This window comes from Salvelinus namaycush, chromosome 32, assembly GCF_016432855.1.
Source record: "Salvelinus namaycush isolate Seneca chromosome 32, SaNama_1.0, whole genome shotgun sequence".
Classification (NCBI taxonomy): domain Eukaryota; kingdom Metazoa; phylum Chordata; class Actinopteri; order Salmoniformes; family Salmonidae; genus Salvelinus; species Salvelinus namaycush.
In genome coordinates, this window is record NC_052338.1 from 19,377,264 (window position 1) to 19,401,065 (window position 23,802).

Here is a 23,802-nt window from a genome sequence, read left to right on the forward strand (position 1 = left end):
GACAAATACATTAGAGTGTCTAGTTTGAGAAACAGACACCTCTTTGAGAAACAGACGCTTCACAAGTCCTCAACTGGCAGCTTCATTAAATAGTACCAGCAAACACCAGTCTCAATGTCAACAGTGAAGAGTCGACTCTGGGATGCTGGCCTTCTCGGCAGAGTTCCTCTGTCCAGTGTCTGTGTTCTTTTGCCCATCTTTCTTTTTATTGGCCAGCATCCTGGAGTCGCCTCTTCACTGTTGACGTGAAGACTCTCTCCTCGACTTTGAGCCATCTAAGGCTTTCAAAGGGGGAATGGTCAAGATGTGTAATTGCTGGAAGTTTAAGAATAATCCTGACTAATTTGTTCTGAGATGTCTATTGTACCAGGAAGAGCACACATTGTCAAAGTGGTGCTGAACAAGAGCCCCAGCCAATGTCCCCCATTGCATTCTTATCCAGATATTTGGAGGTTCTTGACAGAAACCAAATTTTATGCTTTACTTTGCTTTTTTTTACCATGCTCTCACCTGTCAGGTGGTTATCTAGCACACGTAACCAAGATAATTAACAGAGTCTTATGCTGTGACTACTATGTCACCTACTACCACCTTAAAATCAGGGGATTTCCTGTTTCACTTTGGACCTGAACAAGATGGTCATTTACTGACATTCAGAAGTTCTTCACTGAGGGCTTTCTCAACCACATTTAGTTTTTGTGGGAAACCAACAGAGCAGAATCATCTGCATAGAGGAAAAGGTCACAGGCAGATTTCTGATCATTTATATACAACAGAAAGATGATGTCTCTTGAGGTCAGAGGTATTTTTCCCCATCAACTTGTGGGTGTAACACTGTCTTCTTCTGTGGAAATGTTGCATTTGGTCTTTTTTGAATCTACACAATAAAATGGGTCAAAACATTGGCCCTTTTTTGTATTATATCCCAATTTTTCTCCCCAATTTCGATCTTGTCTCATCGCTGTAACTCCCCAACGGGCTCGGGAGGCGAAGGTCCAGTCAAGCGTCCACCGAAACAAGACCCGAAAAAAATGCGCTTCTTAACACCCGCACGCTTAACCCGGAAGCCAGCTGCAGCAATGTGTCAGAAGATATACCGTTCAACTGACGACCGAGGTCAGCCTGCAGGCGCCCGCCCGACACAAAGGAGTCGCTAGAGCGTGATGAGCCAAGTAAAGCCCCCCGGGCCAACCATCCCCTAACCCGGACGATAATGGGCCAATTGTGTGCCGCTCTATGGGACTCCCGATCACGGCCGGTTGTGATACAGCCTAGGATTGAACCCAGGTCTGTAGTGACGCCTCTAGCACTGTGATGCAGTGCCTTAGACCGCTGTGCCACTCAGGAGGCCCCATCTCCCCTTTTTCTTCCGGGAGAGTAGCCATGGAGAGTATGCCTTATTTCCATCAATGATTTGTTGCCGCTGTTGTGGCACCACACCGCCAAATTGCAAATAACACTGAAAATATCTCAATCTCTCCACAAACTGTCCAGTCCACTTACTACTCAGATTTTAGTCACAGAGATAATTTAGTCTCGTCTCGTTTTCGTCAACTCAAAAAAATAAAAAATAAAAATAATAATAATAATAATGTTGTTATAGTTTTTTTCTGGGTCTATTTATGTCACGTTCTGACCTTAGTTCCTTTTTTATGTCTTTATTTTGGTTTGGTCAGGGTGTGAGTTGGGGTGGGAATTCTATGTTGTTTTTCTATATTTTCCATTTCTATGTGTTTGGCCTGGTATGGTTCTCAATCAGGGGCAGCTGTCTATCGTTGTCTCTGATTGAGAGCCATACTTAGGTATCCTGTTTTCCCCATTTTGGTTGTGGGTGATTAATTTCTGTTTAGTGTGTGTTGCACCTGACGGAGCTGTTTTCGGTTGTCACTTTGTTGTTTTTGTTTTGTTCAGTGTTCAGTCATTTTATTAAAAAGATGAACACTTACCACGCTGCACCTTTCTCCCGACGACAATCGTGACAATTTAGTCAGTTATCGTCTCCTCAATTGCCACTGAAAATATCACTATTTTAGTTGACGAAATTAGCACACATGCGCACACCAATAACATTGCATCCATAGCTGAAATGGTTGTTCCAGTTTAACAACTTGAAGGGTTTAGGTGTCTTTTTAACAACTTTCCTAACCCTGACAGTCATTCCATCTGTTGGATATCCTAACTCTGGCTGGATTCCAATAGTAATTACACATCTGTAACGGTTTTCCTCCTCTTCTTCGTCCGAAGAGGAGGAGTAGGGATTTGACCAAAACGCAGCGCTGTGATACGACATAATGAATATTTATTTAAACAAGACGAAAACTAAACAAACTTGAGAATTTACAAAACAACAAAACGATGTAGACAGACCTGGACATGGAACTTACATAAATACACGAAGAACTCACGAACAGGAACAGACTACATCAAACGAACGAACAAACCGAAACAGTCCCGTATGGTGCACAGACACAGACACGGAAAACAATCACCCACAAACAAACAGTGTGAACAGCCAACCTATATATGGTTCTCAATCAGAGGAAACGTCAAACACCTGTCCCTGATTGAGAACCATATAAGGCTAATTACAAGTGACCTAAACATAGAAACACAAAACATAGAATGCCCACCCCAACTCACGCCCTGACCAACTAAACACATACAAAAATAACATAAAACAGGTCAGGAACGTGACAACATCACTTTGAAAGCGAGCATAATATGAGTTGCAGGCCTGATGTGGCCTGCAAACCAGGAGTTTCCTAACACCACTGTGTTAGGGTAAAACTAGGCCATCAAAGTAAGGCCTTATGATATATGTATTGTCATATAGTTACATTTTAATTATTGCATTCCTCTAGGTACCTACTTGGTGAAAGCCACAGGCCTTTAAAAGGAAAGTCTCCGTCACTAACAAATACAGTCATGGGTGGTAACTCAGCAATTCACTCTGAAAAAAAGGCACCCTGGGAAGTATGCATATTAGACTTTACACCATACAGTGTTAAAACAACACACAAAAATTCCTGTAACATTACAGGTGTTAATTTCCTTCACTGGGAAACAGCATCCGCACTAAGCAAAGTGAGTCCAGTTTACTCTAAATCAAGTGTTATGTTTTACACTCTAGGTGTTGTGTATCACTCTACAGAAGAGTTATGCAAACATCACAATCAAGTTCATTTAAAAGGGGAACACTGCAATAGAGTTAAATCTTTAACACTTTCAAATATGTTATTTTAACACCATCTCAGTGGGACTGTATATACTACTTCACTGAAAATAGTGTACATTTTACACTTTCTGAGTTAAATGTACACCATTGATTTTGCTGTGCGCACACATACATTTTTTAAACCTCCCGCTTTTGGCTGGATGTGTCAATGCGTAGTATATACATGCATCATTTATGAGCAGAATTACTGTCTTACCTCAATTAGCCATGAAATCCCTAGTTTGAAAGCAACTTTTTTTCTGGAAGCTGTGCTGCACAATTTTCCCCCAATACCAGTCAGCCCCCTAGCAATTTGAATTCAACCAATGAGCTTCAGCCCCTTGCCATATGAGTGACAGCTAGTAAGAGGCTATCATGCACACACAGCAGAGTGAGAAAGAGAGCAATGATGTGGTGCACATATCTGCACATATGTGACATAGTGTGCAATTGTGAGCGCTACTTTCAGAACTACTGTCTAAAAGTATACAAAAGTACTGGAGAATCTCTTTAACACTGTTCCTTCCCTCTCTGTGATCTATGTAATAATAGGCAAGAACTTATTAGGGAATGTCTGTCGAAGCAATATTCCTCTCAACTGTCAATCAAAAGTTGTCGCTATGGAATATAACTTTATTGCCGGGGTAATTGTTGCTGCGATCATGACTGACGTTCTATGATATTGGGTTTTTGTGTTGATAGAGTGGAATTGATTTTGCTGATATGAGTGACAGTTAAAGAAAGAGGGAGAGAAAGAGAGAGAGGGGGGGGGGAGAGAAAGAACAGAGGAGGAGATTCACTCCTGAGACCGATCAAGTTATTACATCTATAGAAAGTTGAGCTTTCAGCTGGTGACAGACTAATTATTTTGTTGTTGTTCTTTCTTTCTTCTCTTTTTCTCTCTCTCTTTCTCGCTCTACTCATCCCTCTCTTCTCAGGCCAGGCATTCTAAAGGATCTGAAGACGATGGGTTCTGTTTCTCTCTTCATCTTCTTCATCACTCTACTGGTGTTAGCACGACAGGTACCTGTTATAGCTATGGAATAACCATGTAGTAACTATGTAATAGCTATGGAATAACCATGTAGTAACTATGTAATAGCTATGGAATAACCATGTAGTAACTATGTAATAGCTATGTACCTACTATGTAACAACTGACTTCTTCTGCCTGCTTCAGTGGTGGCAGGTGAAAATAGAATTCAGTAGTTCACACAGACGGAAGACAGAGAGAGAGAGCGAGGGGCAGGGGGGGGGGGGGGGGGGGGGTTGTACGGTCTCTTCTTTGCGGCATGGGTAGGCCTGGGTGGGCCAATAGGAATAACATATAACTTTTCAAGCCAGCATAATGTAACTTGCAGGCCTGATGTGGCCTGATGTTATAATTTTAATGATAACATTAGCCTACAGTAGGACCTCACTTGGTGAAATCCACAGGACTGAAAATTTAAAAATAACAAATTCAACAACCATGTCTTTGTCACTAACAAATACATTCATCCGTTATAAATCTACAATTCACTCGAAAAGGCAAGGCATACTGGGAAATTATAATGGGGTGTGGTTTAGTTGGGGCGTGGATTTCAATTATTTATTTTTGGCCACCTGTCAGTGGAGGTGTTGTACCAGTTTAAGTGGTCTATTGTTATGTTAATTAAAGTGAAAAGATACAGCCATTTTCATATATTTTGCATTGTATTGAGCCATCTTCTGTTTCTGAAGCATGAGGCAGAAACAGGAGAGGGGTCCCGATTGGCGCAACGGTCTAAGGCACTACATCCTAGGGTTCGATCCCACAGCTGGCTGTGACCGGGAGCCCCAAAGGTCGGCACCGTCCGGGTTTGAGAAAGGTTTGGCAGGGGAGGCTTTCCTTAGCTCATCATGCTCTAGCGACTCCTTGTGGTGGGCCGAGCGCCTGCAAGCTGACTTCAGTCGTCAGTTCGAACAGTGTTTCCTCCGACACATTAGTGCGGCTGACTTCTGGGTTGAGCGAGCAGTGTGTTAAGAAGTAGGTGGCCAGTTGGGACATGTTTCAGAGGATGCATGTCTTGACCTTTGCCTCTCCTGAGCCCATTGAGGAGTTGCAGCATAAACAAGTGTTTAGAAATACCTCATTTACCATAAGTATTTAGACCCTTTTCTATGAGACTCGAAATTGAGCTCAGGTGCATCCTGTTTCCATTGATCTTCCTTGAGATGTTTCCACAACTTGATTCTACAATTGATTGGACGTCATTTGGAAAGGCACACACCTGTCTATATAAGGTCCCACGGGTGACAGTGCATGTCAGAGCAAATACCAAGCCATGAGGTCGAAGGAGTTGTCCATAGAACGCCGAAACAGGATTGTGTTGAGCCACAGATCTGGGGAAGGGTACACAAAAATGTCTGCAGCATTGAAGGTCTCCAAGAACACAGTGGCCTCCATCGTTCTTAAATGGAAGAAATTTCAAACCACCAAGACTCTTCCTAGAGCTGGCCGCTCGGCCAAACTGAGCAATCAGGGGAGAAGGGCCTTGGTCAGGGAGGTGACCAAGAACCAAATGGTCACTCTGACAGAGCTCTAAAGTTAACTGTGGAGACGGGAGAACCTTCCAGAAGGACAATCATCTCTGCAGCACTCCACCATTCCGGCCTTTATGGTAAAGTGGCCAGACGGAAGCCACTCCTCAGTAAAAGGCACATGACAGCTGCTTGGGGTTTGCCAAAAAGGCACATAAAGACTCTTCGACCATGAGAAACAAGATTCTCTGGTCTGATGAAACCAAGATTGAACTCTTTGGCCTGAATGCCAAGCGTCATGTCTGGAGGAAACCTGGCACCATCCCTACGGTGAAGCATGGTGGTGGCAGCATCCAGGGGTGTGAAGTACTTAAATAAAAATACTTTAAAGTACTACTTAAGTATTTTTTGGGGTGTCTGTACTTCACTACATTCCTAAAGAAAATAATGTACTTTTTACTCCATACGTTTCCCCTGACACCCAAAAGTACTTGTTACATTTTGAATGCTTAGCAAGACAGAAAATGGTTCAATTCACACACTTATCAAGACAACATCCCTGGTCATCCGTACTGCCTCTGATCTGGCGGACTCACTAAACACAAATGCTTTGTTTGTAAATTATGTCTGAGTGTTGGAGTGTGCCCCAAGCTATCTGTAAATTTAAAAAACAAGAAAAGTGTGCCGTTTGGTTTGCTTAATATAGGGATTTTCTTTACTATTTGTACTTTTACCTTTACTTTTGATACTTAAGTATATTTAACACCAAATACTTTTTGACTTTTACTCAAGTAGAATTTTACTGGGTGACTTTCAATTTTACTTGAGTCATTTTATATCAAGGTAGCTTTACTTTTACTCAAGTATGACAATTGGGTACTTTTTCCACCACTGGCAGCATCATGCTGTGGGAAAGTTTTTCAGCGCCAGGGACTGGGAGACTCGTCAGGATCGAGGCAAAGATGAACGGAGCAAAATACAGAGAGATCCTTGATGAAAACCTGCTTCAGAGCACACAGTCAAGACAAAACAGCAGTCTCTGAATGTCCTTGAGTGGCCCAGCCAGAGCGCGGACTTGAACTCGATCGAACATCTCTCAAGACACCTGAAAATAGCTGTGCAGCAACATTCCCCATCCAACCTGACAGAGCTTGAGAGGATCTGCAGAGAAGAATGGGAGAAACTCACCAAATACAGGTGTGGCAAGCTTGTAGCATCATACCCAAGAAGACTGTAATCGCTGCCAAAGGTGCTTCAACAAAGTTTTGAGTAAATAATACTTACGGAAATGTGATATTTCAATATCTTTATTTTTTTAATCAATTTGAAAACATTTCTAAAAAACTTTTTTTGCTTTGTCATTATGGGGTATTATTTGTAATGGTTAAAAATGGTTTTAAAAAATGGTTAAAAATACTGAATTAGGTTTAATTGTCACTTGTTAAATCCACTTCAATTCGTGTAGATGAAGGAGATGAGACAGGTTCATTCTTAAAACTACCTCCATACTTCCATTATTTTTTTCAACCGGTACCAGTTATCTTCAGATGAGTCCCGTGACACTGCTGGGAGTCATCGAGCAAAACGGAGAACATCATCGTGTTTGTGAGAATCACCCCTATCCACAGTGGGGTCACATTAGTTTGTGGCCAAAACAGTTCAGATGCTACAAACAAAAGTTGCCACATTGACGGTTCCGTGGGGCTTGTAGGGGCCGTAGACCACCATCTTGTTCATGAGCATCTCATCTTTCCATAGAGTGGTCATATTAGTTTGCAGGTCAGATGTTTTCGTGAGAAGACCGACTTTCGGGATGTCTCATGGTCTGACAAACACCGCTGTATCTTGGCCACTTTCCACCACAGATATCTAGCTGAGAGATTTTGATGGGGATTTTTTTGTGTTATCTTACTTAGATTGACGCACCGGTGCAGCAATAGACTCTAGAGAAGGATTTTTAAGCCTTGAGACAATTGAGACATGAATTGTGTATGTGTGCCATTCCGAGGTTGAATGGCCAAGACAAAATATTTAAGTGCCTTAAAACGGGGTATGGTAGTAGGTGCCAGGCTCACCGGTTTGAGTGTGTCAAAAACTGCAACGCTGCTGAGTTTTTCACACTCAACAGTTTCCCGTGTGTATCAAAAATGGTCCACCACCAAAAGGACATCCAGCCAACTTGACACAACTGTGGGAAGCATTGGAGTCAACATGGGCCAGCTTTCGACACCTTGTAGAGTCCATGCCCTGACGAATTGAGGCTGTTCTAAGGGCAAAAGAGGGAGGTACAACTCAATATTAGGAAGGTGTTCCTAATGTTTTGTACACTAGTGTTAAAACACTTCCAAGTGTTAAAAATACTTTATAAGGTGTTATTGCATAACACCATTGGTGTAAACTACATGTACTTCCTGGTGTTAAAATAATATATGAGGTACTATTGCATAACACTCAACGTGTTAATTCCCTAACACTGACAAAGTGTAACATCATCAGCACTAAGAACAGTATTAATTTAACACTCAAAAGTGTGGACCCGTATAGACACTGGGCCAGTGTAGGGTATAGGGTACGCTTTCATGATAATTTAATGATTTTTGCTGGCCCTGGCATCAACAGATTTCTGCCTATGCCACTGCTCTGGGGTACCATCCATCACAGCTGTTCAGATTCAGATGTCCTGGAGAGTCTTGTGTACCCAAATATAACGTCCCCAGTGGACAAGAGCTGGCCCATACAGTTCCCCCTGTTGTCAAACTGGGTTATAGTCACCAGAAGGGTAGGGGCTGTGTTTGGGGATGACGCACATGTTTCATTTAATTGCAGTATTTGGTTAGCTGTATTTTAAAGGATTTTAAACTTTTTGCCTGTTTCTTTATTTTAAATCCTTTCTTGGGTTGTTAAATTGTCCTCCCTTGCAGCATCTGGCTGTAAACATGAGGTAATGAAGAACAGATGAATGATGAATTAATTAACCATCATTAGCTAGTTACCTACTAAACAGCTAATACCACTGTTCCTGCCTGGCCTAGTTACTAGGCCTTCTCAACTCTTCACAAGGATGACCTAGCTAGCACCCACACACATGCATGCGTGCACGCACACACACTTACGTAGCCACTGGCCCACAGGTAGCCATAAACTCTAACACAGAACACACACACACACACACACACACACACACACACACACACACACACACACACACACACACACACACACACACACACACACACACACACACACACACACACACACACACACACACACACCGGGGCGTTTTGACCTTCATCTCGGCACCCGGCTGACCTATTTAGACGTGTTTAGAAGTCCCCCGGGTGTGGATAACCAATGAGAAACCAGCGCCTACTTTATGCTAATCAGGCTGGTGTTCAGCGCTCCCTGAAGCGAAGACAGCAACGCTGCTATCCTCTGCTTTAGTGTCTTATTACCAGAGCGTTCATTTCCCATGAATACAAAACATGCTCTGAAGGGTCAGTTGGTGAGATAGCATGCGTCCCAAATGGCACCCTAATCCCTGTAATAGTTCACTAGTTTTGACCAGGGCCCTTGTCAAAAGTGGTGCACTATAGGGAAAAGATTGCCATTTTGGACGGAATCTCTTATTCCGCCTTTAGATTCTCTCAATGGGAGAGGGAGAAAAATATGGGGGAGAAAAATGCCAAAAGTATTATTTTCTTTTTCCATGTCGTTAAAGTTATGAGAATGTGAAGCAGTGACTCTCCAAGTGGACTATTCAAATAAATTTCACTTTGAGAACAATGTGTTTGACCCATGTGTTCTGTTCTTCTCTTACATCGTTTCATAAGTATAGTGAGTAGTGAGTCAAGACCAGTCTCCTTTCAACTTGATAAGTTCAGCAAATTCCTGAAATTGTATCACCTACATTTACAGTAATAAAAGACCATCACATAGTTGGTGCTATTATTGGTAAACCTTTACTTAAGCGTAGTCATTTAAGAGAGTAAAATAAAATGATTTATTATTTACTTTATTACCACCGTATCTTTACTGTCTCTGTGTCCTCCTGTTAACAGAATGAATATTACTGTAGGTTGGACTTCCTGTGGAGGGACAAGTTCAAGAGAGAGTGTGAGGAGATCGAGACCATGGAGAACCTCAACAGGGTTCTACTGGAGAACGTTCTACCTGCCCACGTTGCAGAACACTTCCTGGGACGCAACTGGAAGAACGAGGTGGGGCAGCGACGATTCACAGAACATAACCTTGAGAACTCAGAACCACAGAACAAAACTAATTCTTATTCTAGAACTCTTTCTGCTCGTCCCTGCTGTTCTGCCGCAATAGGCGAGACCAAAAAATTTGCCCCGCAAAACTAGAATAGTCCCAGTAAGCAGACGTATTTTCCTGACATTGAAGTTAGGTTCAATTTAGGTTCTGAATGAAAGGTGAAAAATAATTTCCGTATATTAAAACATTTTAGGACGTTTAAAAGGCATATTCTCCGGACGTTGAAAAATACTTATTTTCCAGATGTTTAATTCAAGTTAATGTTCAGTTCTGAATGAAAGTTTTTTTTTCTTTTTTTTCTAGTCTTCTATGTTTCGGCCAAATCAAGGCTGGTCAAGACCGGACAAAATCTGAACCAAACATATCCGTGGATGTGGAAATCAAAGCCGGTCCGGAATTGCACCAAAAAAATACGAACAAAAGGCGTCGGCGTCGGTCCGTGCTTACTGAGGTGTAGTCTACAGTGTTGTCTGAAATTGACTTTTATGAATGCCCATCTATGTGGTAAGCCTACTGTTTGTAAAATACAAAAAAAAGACATCCGGACAGGACCAAAAACAGACGTCCAAAAGACATTCGCTCGTGCTCATCTAAAAAGCCCTTATGCCACTGGTTCAGAGAAATTCTCATTGTTTTTGGGCAGAAATAAGTGAGGTTAATGTGTTGTTGTTGTTGGAGGTGCGTCTTGGCCAGTTTAGCTCAGAAAATGCCGCCCTCGTCAATCTGCCACCATAGGTGACCACCTTATCCTGCATAATGAGCGGGCCGGCCGTGTTTCTAGAAGACACAAAATAAATGCATTCTAGAACTAACTTTAGAACCACACATTCTAACCCTATTTTGGAATTGCACTGATCCATTCCACTGACCTGTGTCTGTGTGTTTGTTTCTCTAGGATCTGTACCACCAGTCGTATGAGTCGGTGTGTGTGATGTTCGCCTCCATCCCAGACTTTAAGGAGTTCTACACAGAGTCAGACGTCAACAAGGAGGGCCTGGAATGTCTCAGACTCCTCAATGAGATCATCGCTGACTTTGACGAGGTGAGTTACTCTGTCCTCATTGGTTTCTTATCACTTCTGTCACACATCTGTGTAGGAACAATAAGGAGGCCTGCATCCATTGTGACCATATCATATGTGTAGGTATGTACGGCAGGACCAAATCGGAGAGATAGGTAGGAACAAGTCCATGTAAAGCTTTGTATGTTAGCAGTAAAACCTTGAAATCAGCCCTAGCCTTAACCTCTTTGGGCTGGGGGGCAGTATTGAGTAGCTTGGATGAATAAGGTGCCCAGAGTAAACTGCCTGCTACTCAGGCCCAGAAGCTAAGATATGCATATTATTAGGAGATTTGGATAGAAAACACTCTGAAGTTTCTAAAACTGTTTGAATGATGTCTATGAGTATAACAGAACTCATATGGCAGGCAAAAACCTGAGAAAAAATCCAACCAGGAAGTGGGAAATCTGAGGTTTGTAGATTTTCAAGTAAATGCCTATCCAAGATACAGTGTAAATTTGGTCCGATTTCACTTCATAAGGCTTCCACTAGATCTCAACAGTCTTTAGTACCTTGTTTCATGCTTCTACTGTGAAGGGGGAGGGAATAAGAGCTGTTTGACTAAGGGGTCTGGCAGAAGGCCATGAGCTAAGTCACACGCGTGGCCGTGTGAGCGAGCTGCGTTCCCTTTCATTTCTAAAGACAAAGGAATTGTCCGGTTGGAATATTATTGAAGATTTATGATAAAAACATCCTAAAGATTGATTCTATACATCGTTTGACATGTTTCTACGAACTATAATGGAACTGTTTTTACTTTTCGTCTGGATCTAGTGCTCGCTCCTTGTGAATTTGGATTTGTGAACTAAACGCGCGAACAAAAAGGAGGAATTTGGACATAAATTATGGACTTTATCGAACAAAACAAACATTTATTGTGGAACTGGGATTCCTGGGAGTGCATTCCGATGAAGATCATCAAAGGTAAGTGAATATTTATAATGCTATTTCTGACTTCTGTTGACTCCACAACATGGCGAGTATCTGTATGGCTTGTTTTTGTGGCTGAGCGCTGTACTCAGATTATTCCATGGTGTGCTTTCGCTATAAAGCTTTTTTGTAATCTGACACAGCGGTTGCATTAAGGAGAAGTATATCTTTAATAGGATGCCGGTGAAGAGGATAGCACTGTAATATGATCAATTATTTTGGTACTAGTCAAGATTCTATAAGCCGTATTTAGCACTAGCTGAAGTTTATTTAGTGCCTTATCCGCGTAGCCAGAGAGAGTAGAGCATTGCAGTAGTCTAATCTTGAAGTGACAAAAGCATGGATTAGCATTTCTGCATAATTTTGGGACAAAACGTTTCAGATTTTGGAATGTTAAAACCTCTTGACACTAGGGGGGCGCCATTTCGACTTTGTAAAAATTCGTTCCCAAATTAAACTGCCTCGTACTCAATTCTTGCTCGTACAATATGCATATTATTATTACTATTGGATAGAAAACACTCTCTAGTTTCTAAAACCGTTTGAATTATTTCTCTGAGTGAAACAGAACTCATTCTGCAGCACATTTCCTGTCAGGGAGTGAGATTTCAGAAATCGAGGTCCCTGTTCTGAGGTCAGTTTATAAGTCCCCATGTAAGCCATCGGGCTACATGCACTGCATACGCCTTCCTCTAGATGTCAGTAAGCGGGGAGAATTTGAATGGAGTGGATTGCGCAATCTGGGGCCCTATATAAGACCGTGGAACGGAAGTACCGTTCTTTTCAACGGGGCGCCTGGCGCAGCAGGGACATCACAATGGCCTCCTGCAAAGCTTTCGTTTTAGCAGTTCTATATCTCCGGTCATGTTTTTATTCGTTATAGTTGTTAAAGACATCATAAGGTAGTTAATTTAAACCGACTTATAGCAGTTTATATCAGTTTATTGCGATTTTCCTGGATTTCTTTGTGATGCGCTTTCACGAGTTGGACACCTCTCCAGTGGGTGGCTATTGTTAGCTGCTATTTCCACATGAGAAGAGGACATCTTTCAACCAAAAGACGATTGTTCTGGAGAAAGGACACCTTGCCCAAGATTCTGATGGAAGCTCGGCAAATAGTAAGCAATCTTTATGTTGTTAATTCGTATTTATGTTGACAAATGTCAAATAATAATTCCGCCATGAATTTCGGTGCGGTCTCGCTTTAGCGCACGCTGTATGCTGAAGTAACGTTAATTTTAAAAATGTAACACAGCGATTGCATTAAGAACTAATTTGTCTTTCATTTGCTGTCCAACTTGTATTTTTTAGTCAAGTTTATGAATAGTTTTCGATTAGAATAGGTGCCTCTCCAAGATGGCGCCGGACAGATTGCTTGAAGTTTTGGCCACTAATCACATTGTATAACCACGATTTGTGCCGCTAAATATGCACATTTTCGAACAAACTCTATATGCATTGTGTAATATGATGTTATAGGACTGTCATCTGAAGAATTCTGAGAAGGTTAGTGAAAAAATTAATATATTTTGGTGGTTTATACGTTATCGCTATTTTTGGCTTGAATCAATGCTGTTGTGATGTTTGCTATTGTGGTAAGCTAATATAACGCTATATTGTGTTTTCGCTGTAAAACACTTAGAAAATCTGAAATATTGGCTGGATTCACAAGATCTGTGTCTTTCATTTGCTGTACGCTGTGTATTTTTAAGAAATGTTTTATGATGAGTAATTAGGTAATACACGATGGTCTCTGTAGTTATTCTAGTCGCTTTGGTGAGAGTTGTGATGGTGGCTGCAATGGTAAACTATGATTTATACCTGAAATATGCACATTTTTCTAACAAAACATATGCTATACAATAAATATGTTATCAGACTGTCATCTGATGAAGTTGTTTCTTGGTTAGTGGCTATTTATATCTTTATTTGGTCGAATTTGTGATAGCTACTGATGCAGTAAAAAAATGGTGGAGTAAGAAAAGTGGTGTCTTTTGCTAACGTGGTTAGCTAATAGATTTACATATTGTGTCTTCCCTGTAAAACATTTTAAAAATCAGAAATGATGGCTGGATTCACAAGATGTGTATCTTTCATCTGGTGTCTTGGACTTGTGATTTAATGATATTTAGATGCTAGTATTTACTTGTGACGCTATGCTAGGCTATGCTAGTCAGCTTTGTTACTGATGGGGGTGCTCCCGGATCCGGGTTTGGGAGGAATTAGAGGTTAAGAAGATGGATATGTTTGTCAAAAGAGAGATCAGTGTCCAGAGTAACGGCGAGGTCCTTCACAGTTTTATTTCAGACGACTGTACAACCATCAAGATTAATTCTCAGATACGACAGCAGATCTCTTTGTTTCTCGGGACCTAGAACTAGCATATCTGTTTTGTCCGATTTTAAAAGAAAAACATTTGTTTCCATCAACTTCCTTACGTCTGAAACACAGGCTTCCAGGGTAGGGAATTTTGGGGCTTCACCAAGTTTAATTGAAAACATGTGTGTCGTCTGTATAGCAGTGAAAGTTGGCATTATGTTTCCGAATGACATCACCAAGAGGTAGCATATACACTTAGTATACCAAACATTAGGAACATCTTCTTAATATTGAGTTGCATCCCCCATTTTTCCCTCAGAACAGCCACAATTCTTAGGGGCATGGACTCTACAAGGTGTTGAAAGCATTCCACAGGGATGCTGGCCCAAGTTGACTCCGATGCTTCCCACAGTTGTGTCAAGTTAGCTGGATGTTCTTTTGGTGGTGGACCATTCTTGATATAGACAGGTAACTGTTGAGTGTGAAAACCCCAACAGCGTTGCAGTTCTTGGCACAAACCGGTACGGCTGGCACCAACTACCATACCCCGTTCAAAGGCATTTCAATATTTTGTCTTGCCCATTCACCCTCTGAATGGCACACATTCACAATCTATGTCTCAATTGTCTCAAGGCTTAAAAATCCTTCTTTAACCTGTATCGTCCCCTTCATCTCAACTGATTTTAGTGGATTTAACCTAAGGAATCATAGCTTTCACCTGGATTCAGCTGTTCATTCTATGTCATGGGAAGAGCAGGTGTTCTTAATGTTTTGTATACTCAGTGTATAGGGAAAACAATACTGGTCCTGAAACAGAACCTTGAGGAACACTGAAACTTACCATTGATTTGTCAGAGGACAAACCATCCACAGAGACGAACTGATATCTTTCCGACAGATCTAAACCAGGCAAGAACTTGTCCGTGTAGACCAATTAGGGTATCCAATCTCTCTGAAAGAATGTGGTGACTAAGTACAGACTCAGAGCCTTGGTCTGACGCCATTCAAAAGTAATTTACCACCTTCACGAGTGCGGTCTCAGTACTATGATGGGGTCTAAAACCAGACTGGAGTGTTATGTATACATTATTTGTCTTCAAGATGGAAGTGAGTATCTGAGCAACAGCTTTATTTTTTATTTATTTTTTTTAGGAATGGGAGATTCGATTATAGGCTGATTTAGCTTTTTCAGGAGAGGCTTTATTACTGGCTCTTTTAGTGAGTTTGGTACACATCCGGAGAATAGAGAGACGTTTATTAAATTCAACATAGGAGGGCCAAGCACAGGCAGTAGCTCCTTCATTAGTTTAGTTGGAATAGGGTCCAGTAGACAGCTGGAAGGTTTAGAAGCCATGAATATTTTCGTGAATGTGTCAGGATTCAAAAACTCAAGTGTCTCCATTTATCTGAAGTCTTGGCAGTTCTGTGCAGATTCAGGACAACTGAATTTTGGAAAAATACACATATTCAAAGAGCAGTCTGTAATTTGTTTTCTTGTGATCAGGATCTTTTCATTGAAGATAAGTTCATGAAATCATCACTGCTGAAGTTCACTTCCATCCTCACTTCGAGATTGCTGCTCTCTCTCTCTCTCTCTCTCTCTCTCTCTCTCTCGCTCTCTCTCTGTGTGTGACAGCTGCTGTCCAAGCCTAACTTCTAACCTCTCTCTGTGTGTGACAGCTGCTGTCCAAGCCTAAGTTCTAACCTCTCTCTCTCTCTGTGTGACAGCTGCTGTCCAAGCCTAAGTTCTAACCTCTCTCTCTCTGTGTGACAGCTGCTGTCCAAGCCTAAGTTCTAACCTCTCTCTCTCTGTGTGACAGCTGCTGTCCAAGCCTAAGTTCTAACCTCTCTCTCTCTGTGTGACAGCTGCTGTCCAAGCCTAAGTTATAACCTCTCTCTCTCTGTGTGACAGCTGCTGTTCAAGCCTAAGTTCTAACCTCTCTCTCTCTGTGTGACAGCTGCTGTCCAAGCCTAAGTTCTAACCTCTCTCTCTCTGTGTGACAGCTGCTGTCCAAGCCTAAGTTCTAACCTCTCTCTCTCTGTGTGACAGCTGCTGTCCAAGCCTAAGTTCTAACCTCTCTCTCTCTGTGTGACAGCTGCTGTCCAAGCCTAAGTTCTAACCTCTCTCTCTCTGTGTGACAGCTGCTGTCCAAGCCTAAGTTCTAACCTCTCTCTCTCTGTGTGACAGCTGCTGTCCAAGCCTAAGTTCTAACCTCTCTCTCTCTGTGTGACAGCTGCTGTCCAAGCCTAAGTTCTAACCTCTCACTCTCTGTGTGACAGCTGCTGTCCAAGCCTAAGTTCAGCGGGGTGGAGAAGATAAAGACTATTGGCAGCACCTACATGGCTGCTACTGGGCTCAACGCTACACCTGGACCTGAATACACACAGGTACATGACACACACACACACACATAACTGTAGGGATAAATTACCTTTCTTCTCTCAATGACAGTTCATGGTGTGAATCGGAGGAGATAGATTTTAAACCCACAGAAATGATCAAACTTAGCTACAGCATCAACCCACCTCCAATTACAGGTGTAGAGCTGTATGGTGGTGCTGAACAACACTCCCTGTCATCTCTTCCCTCTCCTTCCATCTCTCCTGCCCTTTTCTGTCTATTTCGTATCTCTCTACGTTACCATTTCTCTTTTTCCTCTCTCTCCTTCCCCCTCTCTCCTTACACTATCTTTCTCTCTCTCTCTCTCTCAGGAGCATGACCGTCAGTACATGCACATTGGCACCATGATGGAGTTTGCCTTCGCCTTGGTTGGGAAACTAGATGTCATCAACAAACACTCCTTCAATGACTTCAGGCTACGAGTTGGTATGTGTGAGTGAGTGAGTGAGTGAGTGAGTGAGTGAGTGAGTGAGTGAGTGAGTGAGTGAGTGAGTGAGTGAGTGAGTGAGTGAGTGAGTGAGTGAGTGAGGGAGTGAGTGAATGAGAGAGTGAGTGAGAGAGTGAGAGAGTGAAAGAGGTACAGTCTGTCTTACATGGGACCTCTAACCCCTCTTTCTGGTTGTGTCAGGGATAAACCATGGCCCGGTGATTGCGGGGGTGATCGGAGCGCAAAAGCCTCAGTATGATATCTGGGGGAACAGTGTTAATGTGGCCAGCCGGATGGAGAGTACTGGGGTACTGGGGAAAATACAGGTAATCAATTCATACATTTAGAATACAGCTACACTAATAGTAATGCTAAAATAATACTAGCTGCATGCAGTTTTATGTTGTACCACTAGTGGTCGCTGCAGAAATAGGTCAAGGTTAATGAATACGGTATACAGGTACAGAGACGACGTTATGCAAATGTCGATATATAATAATACAGAACTATACAGTATACTCAAAGCCACTCTTCGACTATTGTTCTTTCCTGATTAAGTCTTTAGTTATTAATATAAAATATTACATTTACCACAGAGATCCTATTAAGAGTTCAATATGGAATTCTATGGAATTTTCTACCTACATGTGATTTGTGTTTTCGCTGCTTCCAGGTAACCGAGGAGACGAGTCGTATCCTGTTGACGCTGGGCTACATGTGTTCATGTCGCGGCATCATCAATGTGAAGGGGAAGGGAGAGCTCAAGACCTTCTTTGTACACACAGAGATGACCAGATCGCTGTCGCAAGGGACTGTGATGCCTTGAACATCATACACTGAGCAATTTACACACACACACCCGCAAGCGCGCGCACACACACACACACACACACACACTCTCTTAAACTATACAAACACATGCATTTACATACACACAAATGGACTTGCACACACATCAGGGCTTCAAACCGGTTCAGGGAACCGAACCGAAAACCGGAAAATAACTTCCTCTGTCAAGGAACAGAAACGGAACCGGGAACGAAAGTGATCCAAACTGTTCGGGAACAAAACCATTATTTTAAAAGCATGGTAAGCGGTTAATAATGTTATTTTACGTTCCAAGCATTTTTTTCTAGTCCCACAAAAAAACACAACAAAAACTTTACAAGCGTGATTCAGAAGATAGGGAGAGAGCATTTTTATTAGCTAGAGAAGAATGGATTAACTTTTTCAATGCTAGTTAAGGATACTGTTACAACCCTGGGTTTATAAGCACGGATATCGACTCTGCCGCTTGAGCATGCTTTTGCGGCACAGTCGATAGTGCGCTGGACATCGGGCTAGAAGGCCGTTGGTTCGAGACCTGCTCCCTGCCTGTATTATTACAATACTATAGGCCTGGTTATCACCTTTTCGTTGAAATTATTAAACCTTACAAAAAGGTAAGACGTGTTTTTAATTCTGGTGGCGCTTGTCAGTTAGCTAGCTAGCTCAAGCTTGTTAGCTAGTTAGCGCAAAGGACATTCAATATTTCTCCATAGAAGCCGCTCCGCCTAGGTATAATTATGTGAACCTAATTCAGATAATGCATGTCATAACAAGATGCCCTGTGCTTCAAGCCTCCTCAACCCTATCTTGCTCTCTTCCTACCCACAAAATTTCAGTCGCATCTTGCGCCATGGGCTACACAAGTCTGTCCATCACGCATGGAAACAACTAGCTTGCCTGCTCTATCCACAATGATTGGTAAAGTAATTCATATTAAATAAAGTAGTTAAAAAAGGAACTGAAAGGAACGATATCAACCTGTACTTTTTGCTATGAACCGGTTCAGAACTTTATTTTGCTGGTCGGAACAGTGTAACGGAACGAAAAAAAATTGTGGTTCTGTTCAGAATGAAATAATTTGAAAATAACTTTGGTTCCAACCCGACACACATACGTGCATGCACAAATACAGCACATACAGGGACTTATACAATCACACACACAAACACATTCAAAACTGCCTGCTGTAATAGAACGTATCTATCAAGACTCCTTGTTTACAACAGTAACTCCAGACCACTTCATCTGAACCAGACAGAAGGCAGACAACATTTAGAACAAAAGACAGAACCACAGACAGACAGACGGCTGTACATACAGTATTACCTGCATCGTCCCTCCTTAGCTGGTTACAGTAGTGGCTGGACTTTATAGGTTACAGTCGTCCTTAGATGCTGATCTTAGGTCAGTTTTGCATCCCCTTCCCCCCTGTGTTTAGGATAAGCTGATCCTAGATCTGTGCGTAATGGCAATTTCTAGCTTTAGTGGATTTCATTGGCTGCCCGAGTGGTTGTGTGGTGAAGTGCAGAGACAGATATTGAGAGTCTGTGTCAGGATTCTTGTCAGAACCATCTTGGCACCAATAGTCCTTTCACCATTACAGTACTTTTAGTCAGAATGGAAGAAAAAAATTGGTGTCAACATGAACAATAGTTTGCCAAACCTTTTATAGCTAACCTATCTCTATGGCTCTGAAGCAGTGTTTCTGTCAAGGAAAGAGCAATGTATGTGGACCTCAAGAGCAGCCGGGAATCAAGAGCTACTGGACTTTTGTAAGAAAACCAAAAAACTATATCAACAACAGGAGAATGTTTCCATGTTTTGACGCCATCATTTTCTTACTCATTAAAACCATTTGTATATTAGTGAACCAATGTGCCTCCTGTCATTGAAAGTCGACTATTTATGATTGCATTGAAAGTTCACAAAGTAGTTTGATAAAGAGGTACAATCAAATATTGTACTTTATTATGTATGTCACAAACATGTGGGCCATAATGTATAGTTACAATCTTTGTATTTTAAAATATGTAATCTGATTTTATAATATATATAGCTATATATATATATATTACATTTTTTATTTTATCTATCTTAAAATATATAATCTCTCTTTGAATATATCTCTATTTCTATAATGATCTATATCTTTACTATTCAGCACCACACTGACTGTATCAGTTGGGTGTGTTGTTGTGTCCATACATATTCACATTGATAAAACCATCACTCCCCCTCCCTCACTGCTCTCACTCTATCTCTGGTGTTGGGAATACGGACTTCCTCACACAGGAACCACTGATCCGTATCCCTCCTCAAAATTGCGTGTGATCCCGTTTTTCCTGAAGAACTCGGTGTGGATGTGAGAGATGCGGGCAAACTGCCTGCCAGGTTTGTAGAGGACAGGAGGCAGGCGTCTTCCATACTCTGATGAGGACAAGACTGGTGCAGGTCTGGAAGACTCCTGAAAGAGAAGAGAAACAGGGAATGAGCTGAGAGGGAGGAAAGGGTAATAAAGATAGGAGAAAGCGACAGAGAAAGAGGATGATGGTGAATGAGAGAGAGCAGAAAAGGGGGAGAGCGGGTTAATCATTTAGATGTTCAATACCTTACCAGACACCATTACACAGCTTTACACCCATACAATTTTATATATAATCTCTGTGTTTTACACCTGTAATTGAAGGTGGGTTGATGCTGTAGCTGAGTTTGATAATATCTGTCGGTTTAAAATGGATCTCCTCCAGTTCACACCATGACCTGTCATTGAGCGCAGAATTACTCTCAGAAAGGTAAGACTTAACTTTACTGTAATTAAGCCTCTCTACAGTGAGTGCAGCCCATTCACTTTACAAGTGTGTGTGTGTGTGTGTGTGTGTGTGTGTCCACTCACTTAGCTAGTCAACTTCTCCACTTTCACTGACTCAGAAACTAGACCCACCACTGGTGCTGCTTCCTACCTGACAAGCATAATGACTCTGACATAGTTTCAGCACAGAAAGTGTTGGGAAACTTCCACCTCGCTAACAACCACCAGCGGCATACAGTGACAGCCAGCTGCTAGCTGTATTTACTCCCATAACAACCTGTTCACGTATGGCTTGTCGGCTAGTGCAGATGCTGCCACACCTGCTGCGGGTCAAACAGACTGTCAACTCGGAAAATGTACGACTAGTTTCATGAAACAACAAAAAATATAAAATCAAACTTTGTTTGTCACTTACGCCAAATACAACAGCTTACCGTGAAATGATACAGCTAGATTTGGTCTGGTTTAATAACAGGCTATTCAAATGTAGCTGATAGGAATTGTCATAGGCAGAGATCTAGGGACTTGAACTCTGGTTTCAGAGTGCGTGCACTAACACCTGTGCCATGAAGGTCCAAACCCCTTGGTATAGATAGGCTAGTTATAGCACTATGGTTTAAGTACACATCATAGTGGTGGTCATAATAACCGTATCAGGGCATACAGGGAGGCTGCTACACCACTTTACCCTCCCCAGGGGTTGGTACATTTTTAGTTTGGGCAAATCAAGTCTGAAATGTTAAAGTGGAAATTAGAAGCCTTTTTAGACATGGAATACATTTGCATTTCCTGCCGTGCTGGGAAATTCCTGCAAAAACAGGATGATCAAATTAAGATATGGCACTGTAGCTAGCTAGTTACCTCTGAGTACAAGTCTAGTCCCCTGCTGTTGGAGTGCTCTCTATCGTCGCGGTGTAGTTTGCTGTCATAGCCCTCCGCCTGCCGGTATATGCAGTCGTATAAGGATACCTCCCGTGCCTGTGGATTATTGGATCATTATAGGTTGGTGTGTGTGTGTGTGTGTGTGTGTGTGTGTGTGTGTGTGTGTGTGTGTGTGTGTGTGTGTGTGTGTGTGTGTGTGTTTGTGTGTGTGTGCGTGCGTGCGTGCGTGTGTGAGAGAGGAAGATGGAGAGAGAGAGACAGACAGACACAGAGGGGGGACGTGGAAGACAGTGGGATATAATGTTAGTGATGATATAGCTAGCCATCTAGCTATGTTTGTTACAGTAAAAGGTGTGATAGATAGAGAGTGGGGGTGAGGGAGTAGTCTTGAAAACCTGACCCTAGTGAAGTCTCTGTGTTGACTCAGGTCGGGTTTTCAAGACTAGTCAGGAAGAGAGAGGGAAATGTGAAGGGAGAGTTAGCCCAGCTAGAACATAACGTTCTGAGAACCATATGTCTCTTAAAGCTTGGTGAGAGCATGGTTGTCCTATGCTTATTTTGCATACAACCGTCCCACAACGTTCTGGGAATGGTGCAGGATAGTTGTTTGGCTTTGTAACATTCTCAGCACATTAAATGAACTTGACAAAATAATGTTATTTTCTTGATATTTCATTACTTTAACAGAACGTTTCCTAAAAGTTCAAACATGATTACATTTAATTTAATTTTTGCTAATGTTCTAGGAAAGTTCTACAACTGGTTTTACATTGGGAATGTTCTCAAATAGTTTAGAGAACGTTTGAAACAACGCTCTTCTGTGGGAATTTCAATACTTCAGCATAACGTTTCCTACAGGTTTCCTCATGTTTCTAGATAAATTAATGTTCTCATTCATGTTCTTAGAAACAACGTTCTTTTGTGGGAACTTTCAATAAAAACCACAAAAAAACATTAGTTACGTCAAAGAACTTTCTAAGAATGTTATTTAAAAACATATACATCACAGGAAGTTGGTGGCACCTTAATTAGGGAGGACGGGCTCATGGTAATGGCTGGAGCTGAATTAGTGGAATGGTATCAAATACATCAAGCAAATGTCTGTGTGTTTGATGCTATTCCATCTGCTCTGTTCCAGCCATTATTATGAGCCGTCCTCCCCTCAGCAGCCTCCACTTGTATACATTATGTTCTCAACGTCAACAAAACTCTCTCTACCCTCCATCTTGTTACGTGTGTTCAGGTGTGTTGGCCGTACCCACTAATTGGCCACACCTGATCTGATTGAGTTCTTGTTTCCTTTGAAATGGGGTCTGTTTGAGTAGACTAAAATGCTTTGGTTTCGTTTGTAATTTACTCTGACTATCTACGCCAATTTCAGAGCACTCATCTGAGTGTGCTAGAGCGCATTATAACTGATGAATTTATGAACGCGCAACACTCATTGAATATGACCGGTGTCAGTAAATGTTGGCAATTTTTTAAAATTAAATTGTTGCCAGCACCACAGTTAGAGTCACTAACACCCTTGATAACATGAAAACAGCCTAACTAGCTCTGCTAGGGCGAGTAAAATCATCAGAGTGAGGTGTTCTCTCATTTGTGCCAGTTAACTTGGGTGCTTGACTGCCGTTGTGAGGTCAGAACGCTCTTAGGCCAGAGTGTGCGCTCTGAACGTTCCCAAGAGCAAACCACTCTGAATTTACGAACAGACAATTTGACAACACTCTGAACTTAAGAATGCCTCAGAGCGCACTCTGACACACTGGAAACAATTTACGAACGCACCCTTTGTATGAGTAAAAAAAACATGGCATGCTAGCTCCATCCTGGTGGTGCAGTTGACAAATTCCATGGATAGAAAACAGAAGCTCCTATAGGTTTGAAAGCTCACTGACACCGAGTCACAATAAAAATGATTTAAAAAAATGTGTTTGCATGATTAATTTCCATGTGTCTTATCTGTGCTTGGAGTTCAAAACATGGAGTTCTTGGAGTTCAAAACTAACCTGGCGTAGGACCCCCTATTATCGGCATATTCAACAGCGTTTAACCTGTTTGGGCTGCAGGGGCAGTATTGAGTAGCCGGATTAAAGGTGCCCATTTCAAACGGCCTCGTACTCAATTCTTGCTCGTACAATATGCATATTATTATTAC

The 23,802-nt window shown here is 41.9% G+C and overlaps 1 protein-coding gene across 1 annotated transcript in view; it reads left to right on the top strand.

Annotated features, from left to right (window-relative positions):
* LOC120027455 (adenylate cyclase type 2-like) overlaps positions 1-18,294 on the top strand; it is an 82,351-nt gene extending 64,057 nt beyond the window's left edge. The window contains exons 19-25 of the mRNA XM_038972394.1: positions 4,153-4,237; positions 9,775-9,933; positions 10,884-11,030; positions 16,578-16,685; positions 17,010-17,124; positions 17,327-17,451; positions 17,799-18,294. Of these exons, the coding sequence (XP_038828322.1) occupies positions 4,153-4,237; positions 9,775-9,933; positions 10,884-11,030; positions 16,578-16,685; positions 17,010-17,124; positions 17,327-17,451; positions 17,799-17,951 (892 nt within the window). The 3' untranslated portion in view covers positions 17,952-18,294. The remainder of the gene's footprint in view (positions 1-4,152; positions 4,238-9,774; positions 9,934-10,883; positions 11,031-16,577; positions 16,686-17,009; positions 17,125-17,326; positions 17,452-17,798) is intronic.
* Positions 18,295-23,802: the final 5,508 nt, after the last annotated feature.